General features: G+C 49.5%; 1 protein-coding gene across 1 annotated transcript; it reads right to left on the bottom strand.

Moving 5' to 3' along the window:
• Window positions 1-1,136: 1,136 nt before the first annotated feature.
• Window positions 1,137-1,956, bottom strand: EI90DRAFT_3023591 (uncharacterized protein; the record flags this gene model as incomplete). The annotated part of the gene is made up of 2 exons (XM_039057876.1): window positions 1,137-1,172; window positions 1,285-1,956. 2 exons carry the CDS (start codon window positions 1,954-1,956, stop codon window positions 1,137-1,139), a joined length of 708 nt encoding a protein of 235 aa, XP_038907802.1.
• Between the last annotated feature and the right edge of the window lie 5,471 nt (window positions 1,957-7,427).

Genomic DNA, 7,427 nt, shown 5'->3' with positions numbered 1-7,427 from the left:
GTTTAATTGGTTTTCCTGCGTCCATTTTAGGTTTGTCAGGAGTGCTCAGCCTGGTATCAGGTTTACCATGAGGGTAGGGTCGCTTTTAATGATGTCTTTGTTTACTATTATTGCTACACCACCAGCTCTGGGGTGTTCTGGGTTGTAGGAGTGTAGTATGTGGTGGGTTGTCTTATATCTATTATTTAGGTATTCTTCTTGGGTTTCGTCTGTATGAGTTTCAGATAGGCATAGTATTGCAATTTTATCTTTTTTCATTTTGTTCATGATTAGGTTCCATTTGTTTCTGGTGTTGCAGCTATTGGCGCCTTTGATGTTTAGGGTGCCTATTGTAATCTGCCCAATTTGTGGCGGGGGGTCCCTCCCACCTCTGAGTCTTAGAGGGCTGTTTACTGGGGTGGTTTTTACTTTGGGGTCTGGGTTGTTCATTTGGTCCGGGGAGTCATATGTTCCTGTTTGTGTTTGTGCCACAGCTCACATGGTACTCGCCCCCCTACCCACTGTGGCCAAGGCATGGGGGAGAGGCTGGATTGCCTTTGCGGCCCCTTCACCTCCAAGCTTGGATGAAGGGGGACCTTGTGGTTTGGGGCTGATATGCCGGCCAGCACTATCAGGTGGTGCCGGTTTCACCACTCTCCCCTCCGGGATTCCGTGGGGTTCCAGAGGGGCCGGTGTTGTGTTGGATTTATTGTGCTTCGTCATGTTGGGGTTTTAGTCAGTTTGAGAACCTGACTAGGTTCTTGGGTCATGAGGGTTGGGATTGGTATTTGTAGCGATTGGGTTAACTTTTTTTTTGGGGGGTTTATGGGGCGGTATTTACATAGCGTATCTACCTCTCGTTCCAGTAGGGTGTCTACCACGGTATCCCCTGTGTCTTGTGGCTCTTCCTCTGTGTGTTCCACATGCGCTACCTCTGCCCCTGTAGTATGTGTGGGTTTCCATGTTCTCCGGGTTCTGGTTACCGATTTGTTCAGCTGCCAAGGCGATGTCGGCGTTGGCCCTGACGGCGTCATTCAGTTTGTCCGGGGTGATGATCTCTTGCCAGAAAGGTAGTTCCGCTAGGGGGCATTGGAGGGTTGAGTGGTCGCGTCCTTTGCAGGACCTGCAGGGTTTGGGGGGATTTCTTTTGGCACCCTTCAAGATAGCCAGGTGGTACCACACCGTGGCTTCCGCTGCATCGATCCAGTAGCCATGTTTTATGACATCTTTGGGGTGCAGGGACTTGACTAGGAATGTCCAGTGGGTTGCTGTGGTGCTGTGGGTGGTGACGCTGAGGGGTCTTACTCGGGCCGATTCTATTATGGCTTGTCTTTCAAGTTCGTCGGGGACATTTTCAATGAGGTACCTTCCTATTTTCGAGTAGGGGTGGCTGAGGGTGGTCTTTAAGCACGTTTGGACTGCTTCTCTGTCTTTGGTTGTGGCTGCAAAAGCCCAGTTCCCCAACCAATCAGATGTGAAGTCGGAAGCGGGGTATGCAATGAAGCTAAAGGCTTTAGAGAGCCAGAATTGGTGGTGTAGGATGGTGGCGGTGTCACGGAGCGTTAGGCCATCTACCAGTATTCCCCAGGGGAGCGGGTCATCACCTTGCGTGTCAATTGCGTTGGCAGCCGGTATGGTGCTAATGGAGTTTGCTGAGTCGGGGAAGGCCCTTTTAATGAAGGTAGAGGCATGGTCTTTTGCCTCTTGCATTTTCGTGAGGGAGAATGCCATGTAGGTGGGTATGATGATTACTGCGTGATTGTTAATCTGTTTCCAGGCTTCAAGGGCCTCATCTGTGACGTTGAGGCGGAGGTGTGAGCTGTGCATTCCTAGGACTTTGTAGTCGAAGTTAACCGGGAGGGAATGGGTGTTGTATTCAACCAGGGTGTCATTTGGCATGTCAAAGGGCCCGGGTGCGGGGGTGATGTTCATGGCATGGGCTGGTTCAGGTTCAGGTGAGGTTGAGGGTATGTACATGATTCTGCGGGGTTGAGACAGCTCCATGGCTTCCGGAGAGGGGGTTCTGTTTACAGTCAGATTTGGGGTTGCTGGGGGAGTCTGTGTCGCTAGGACTCTGATTGCAGGTTTGACTGGGGGGTGGGCATGAAGGGGCCATCCCTATTGGTTTCGGGCATTTGGCTTTGGTCAGTCTGTGCCATTTTTCGCTCTTTTCTGGGGGGGACTGGTGTTTCGGAGGTGATGAAGTCCTCTCTATTGCGTTTGTGGCCTGTGCTGGTCACTGGGGTTGCGGTGTGGTTAGGTTGCTGGTGAGCAGTCGGCATAGGGGCTTACGTGGTCGGTGGTTATTGTCAGGGCACACCCGCCTGACCCGGGCCCACCCGGGCCCACCCGGCCACACCACACCCGCTCCCCGCTGTCTATCCCCCTCCCCCCTCCTTCCTCCCTCTCCTCCCCCCTCTTTTCCCTTTTCTTTCCCCTTTCTTTATTTCATTCTTCTCATCTTCCTCTTCCTGTTTATTTCTTTCTATCTACATGGACCACCTTCCCTTGTATCGATGTACTATTGACCCATCCGGCCCACACACCCCGGATGGCTTCCCGCTGTGCCCAGCACGCGCGCATGTAGTGGACGCTCTCGGGATCCCCCACGGGGACACCCGGATGCCTGCGGCTGCCTCCGAGGATGACGTGGCACCTGTCATGTGACTCAAGCCGCATGTACATAAATGTACCTGAAGTGGGAACCGAAGAAGTAACCTTCTTCTCACATTCTCCACTTCAGTCTGAGTGGCCAGGGACCACTGTCCCGGATCGGGCCCGCCAGTACGCACGCCCGCTCCACACCCCGCGACGGCCTCAGTGCCGGGCATTACCCCCGGGCCCTCTCGACCCCGGACGCGTCCCTGACAGTTATATGGTGGGGCTTTGCTTCTTAAGGGGTTTGTCGGGGCACATGTGGGTCTGGTTTGCTCCGGTTTCAGCTGTATAGTTTTGGGGGGGATTGACCAGTAGTAGCTGGGTGTGTCTAATTTTTTTAAATCTTTTTTCTTCTTTTTTTTTTTTTTTTTTTGTGGTCTTATTGGTTAGGGGGGGTCCTAAGTTTCGAGGACTGCTGGAAGGTTGTTCTAGGCTTCGACCACCCCGGCAGGTGAGTGGGGTCCTTTTGGCTCACTATGGTGTAGTGAGGGTGGTCCCGCTTTTGCAGGGCCGGTGGGTTTGTACTAGTTTGCCTGAGTTGCCTCTCTTCCTGTTACTGGCAGTCTCCCCTGTTTTCTTATTCTACTTAGGTTGCATTTGTTTCCTAGTTTAACGACTTTGCGGTCGAACGTCATCACTTATTAGTCACCTTCCATTCATAGCACAACTATCTTCTTCTTACCATTCAGTCAGCTAACCCCCTCTTACCCATTTCTTGTTCCCATTCATCTTCCGGCCTCTTACTCCACCCTCCTTGACCCAACACCTCGGTTCCCCGTTAAGGATATTGTTCAGGACCTTTTGGTACCTCTCAGTATCATTTGGCACCTTTCGGTGTTTTTCTATTATCATTCGGACTTTGACCAAAGTCCTTTCCATTCCTCCTTATAAATGCCTGTAGATTAGAACCTGTAGTTTTCTGTCAGGGGACGACTCCTGGGTCCCCATGACCCTCCCCCATGGCCCACAGCCTCAGGTCTGGCCAGCCCTATCCAGGGCACAATCTACTGTGGGTAAGGAGATGAGAAGGAAGCTAACTTCTCATCTTCCCACAGTGGCCACAATATCAGCAAAACTTCCGGGGATACCCAGAAGTCACATGAAGGGGTAGGAACCGAGCCCGGAGCATGCGGCGCGCGGAGCATGCGGGAAGCGCAGCAGGTGGAAGCGGGTCCGGGCTAGTCAGGGTGTGTGCCCTGACATTTTCCTTAGTTCTAATCTTGACTAAAATGTTCCCCCAAGTCCCTCTGAGTGAATCCTGACCCCTTTCTACAAGATACCTCAGACATAAGAAATACAAGGACTAACTGAGACGTAACGGAGGCACAGCGCTCCCTCCGAGTCACTGAGGCCATGTCCTTCTTAGAGCCTCTTGTACCATCCAGCAGAACTGGGCTTCCTGGAGAAGCTTCGGTCCACTACCGGAGCTCTCAGATCCCCTCTAGTTGAGCCCCACCTGCATTTGGACTCACACATTTTCCCCCTACGATCCAGGTTTTTGACAGTAGCTTTTCCTCTTTAATGATAACTCAACTTCCCACTTCAGACTGAGTGGTCGGGGATGCTCGCCCCGCAACAGGACTGCCACTATGCATAGCTGACACCTGTCCCCTCGAGTCCCTCGCACTGGGACCTTGCCGCTTTCGGAGCTGTCCCTGACAGATGAGCCTGAAGAAGGTGGGAGGCAGGCTATGGTGCCTGAGGAGATTGGGGATGAGGAGGAGCCAGAGGACGAGGTGGACTGTACTTCCTGTGAGCATTTCGGTACAGCCAATGGTTCACCCAGTACTGCTGACACTTTGTCCATAAAATCTTAACTACTCCGTTGTACATTGTTCATCCCTCTCTTTCTTTTTTTTTGATTTAATGAATGACATCCCCCCCTTTTGTACCATGCAACCTGAGTGTGACCTATGAATCGGGTACTAAGGTGGGAGGTGTCCCTAACTGGTTCTGAGCAGTAAAAATTAGAGAGGATGGGGACTGTAATCAATGGAACCTCTAGCATATGACCTTGGAAGTGATCATGAATGCCGATATGAACAACCGGTGTCTAGAATATCCTTAAGAGGCTGGGAAATGAGCCTTGAGGGTTGTAGTAGGGAAAGTGGGAAACATGGAGGATTCGGGGATACCGAGTGGGGTTGGTGTGTAACCAGTGGTTCCAGGGATTCCGGGGTGATGATACTAGGAAGGGTCCGGAAGACCTCTCAAAGTATCCGAGGGAACATTAGTGAGGAGTTCCTCTATAACCTAGCAATCTCCGAAATGAAGAAGCCTAAGTTCGGAGGGTCCTTTACTAGGAGTGGTGTGATGGTTGTGCAGGTCTGAAGTCTATCCCGGAGTCCTTGGAAAAGAGTGGAACTCCTATGGGACGACGAGAGCGGAGTGAGTCTTGGTGGAACTGGTATGGGAAATCCTTAATGAGTGAATGGCAGGCGTATCCCCTTCTTAGGGTTGACATCCCAGCGTTCATCCTTCATGTGGGATTGGTACTTGATTCCTAAGACTAGGAGGATCTTGGAAGGAAGGATCACAACTCTGATCAACGGGTATCCGAATAACCAGGGTTGTGTCAGGGATTGGCCCCTGACCCCACTGTCAGGGCACCCAACCACACCCCAGAACCACCCTCTCAGACTTCCCCCACTTCCCAGACCTCCCCATCCCTACATATCTCTCACAACTTCAGCCCGCATGTGAGCCCGCAGGAAGAATCACGTGGGTCAAGGCGAGCAACTCGCCTTAACCCATGTGACACCTTTTCCGAGTCACGGGAACATGCTCGGCTTCTACCCAGAGTCACGTTACGAACTGTACAGTACACTTCCCTTTATAGTAGCCAAGTGGGGAATAGGGAAACTTACCCTTCTTCTCAACTCAGTCCCTGCTTAGGCAAGTTGTAGTTACCCTCTGTAATACATGACAACTCAGTCCCCGCTTAGTCCCTTCAGTGAGTTTGAGGAGCTGAGGACAGGGTCTAGTGCCCAGCCACCCGGAACACCGCACACACCTAGGGCCGAGGTCAGGCTGTCCCCAATCAAGGACTGAGCCCTGACAGCAGAAGAAGGGTTCAACCTACTTCTATTTCCCCTAATGTCGCTGGAAGATCAGATAGTGGAGCTGACCCGCCAGCTCCAAGATCTCCAGGCCCGACTGGCCACCCAGACCAGACCCACGGCCCCAGCCCCAGTCCCTACACCCACTCCGGCTTGTAGGCCACCCAAAGTAGCCACCCCTACCCCCTTCTCTGGGTCACAAGATGACCTAGACCGCTTCAAAGCAGAGTGCAGACTCTACATGAGCATGCACCATGCCAAGTTTCCAGACGAACACAGCCAAGTCCTGTGTGTCCTGTCATACATGAAAGGAGGGACTGCTGGACCATGGGCCACCCAATGCATCAACACCCTCCTTGCCCCAGGAGCCCCAGCCATTTCCTTTGATGACTTTGCAGAGGAACTCGACTCTATGTTTGCAGACCCAAACCGACAAGCCACAGCCTGTTGAAGGAGAGAACGAAGGAAGGTCAGTTGGGAGGTTCAAACGAGACCACCACCAAGCTGTTCCCTGGTTCTTTAGTTAGGATGGGGAAGTGTACTAGTGTTATTTATTGTAAATATAGTACCAATCTGAGTGTTTTGGCTAATTCTATTTTTATGGGTTAGTTTTAAAGTTCCTGGGAATTGACTTACAGATAAACCGAGCCCTGCAGAGCTGTTTCTTTATTGAAATTTCTTAATTTGTCTAAGTGTAATTCTGTGTAGCGTTGTTTAATTTGGATTTAAACTTGAATTTAATCTTCTACTTGGTGAAGTTTCAATGATTCTATTCAGTTAATGGATTTGGATTGTGTCTGGAGTGTCCCTTGAGTTTGTTTTATTTTTGTCTTATTTTATTGCTTGTTTTAACAGTAGCAAGATAACTGTTTTGTGTTTACACTTTGAAATCTGGAGTGTTAACCAGCTCTCCTGTTGAAATATCTACTTAATATTTCTCTCCTTAATTGCTGCCTTTTACTACAGTGGCAATCTCAACTGTATATCACTTTTTCGCACTGGAGTGAAAACCAGAAATGCTTGAGAAAAATAATACTCTATTTTCTTACTTCTCTTACTGTTGCTGCCTTTTACTACAGAGGCAATCTTAACTGTTTCTATCACTTTTTCGCACTGGAGTGAGAACCAGAAGTGCTTGAGAGAAATATTACTCTATTTTCTTACTTCTCTAAGGGGGGCGAAAAGTCGCAGAAAGGGTCTCCCTTTTATACTCCTTGGGTAGCCTTCCTTTTTCACGCTCTACCTTCTATTTACAGGATTTATTTACAGTGTATTTTTCTCAAACTGAATAAAAAATGAAATTTTCACGCTATAGTTCTACTGCACTTTTGCTGCGCTGAACTGCGGTTCTACTGTGGACAGACTGCGCCTAGAATCCTTATTGTCCTCCCTCGCCTAAGCTATTTTAATGGTTAATTAGAACTTGGCTGCGCTGTATTTGTCGCAGTTACCTATTTCAAATTCCCTATATATACCATTAAATTTGCTATGACTCGATGATTCTGAATTCAAACTTCGCATTACTATGCGTACGGCTGTGCTGAGACCTTCAGCTGATTTATTCCATTTTTATTTAGTGACATTTAGTTAAAATGAGACTGAAATGGTAAATGAGTGAATTATTCAGGTTTAAAACTGAAAGAAAAAGTTGCTAGTAGTCAAGAATTATTCAAACGAATGTGTTATAGCTCTCCACCTCATTAGAATATCGTTCCCTAAAATTCCTGCCAT

The sequence above is a fragment of the Cantharellus anzutake genome (assembly GCF_015039405.1).
Source record: "Cantharellus anzutake strain C23 chromosome Unknown EI90scaffold_221, whole genome shotgun sequence".
Taxonomy (NCBI): Eukaryota; Fungi; Basidiomycota; class Agaricomycetes; order Cantharellales; family Hydnaceae; genus Cantharellus; species Cantharellus anzutake.
Note: the sequence above shows the minus strand (reverse complement) of the source record. Positions and strands in the feature narration are given on the sequence as shown.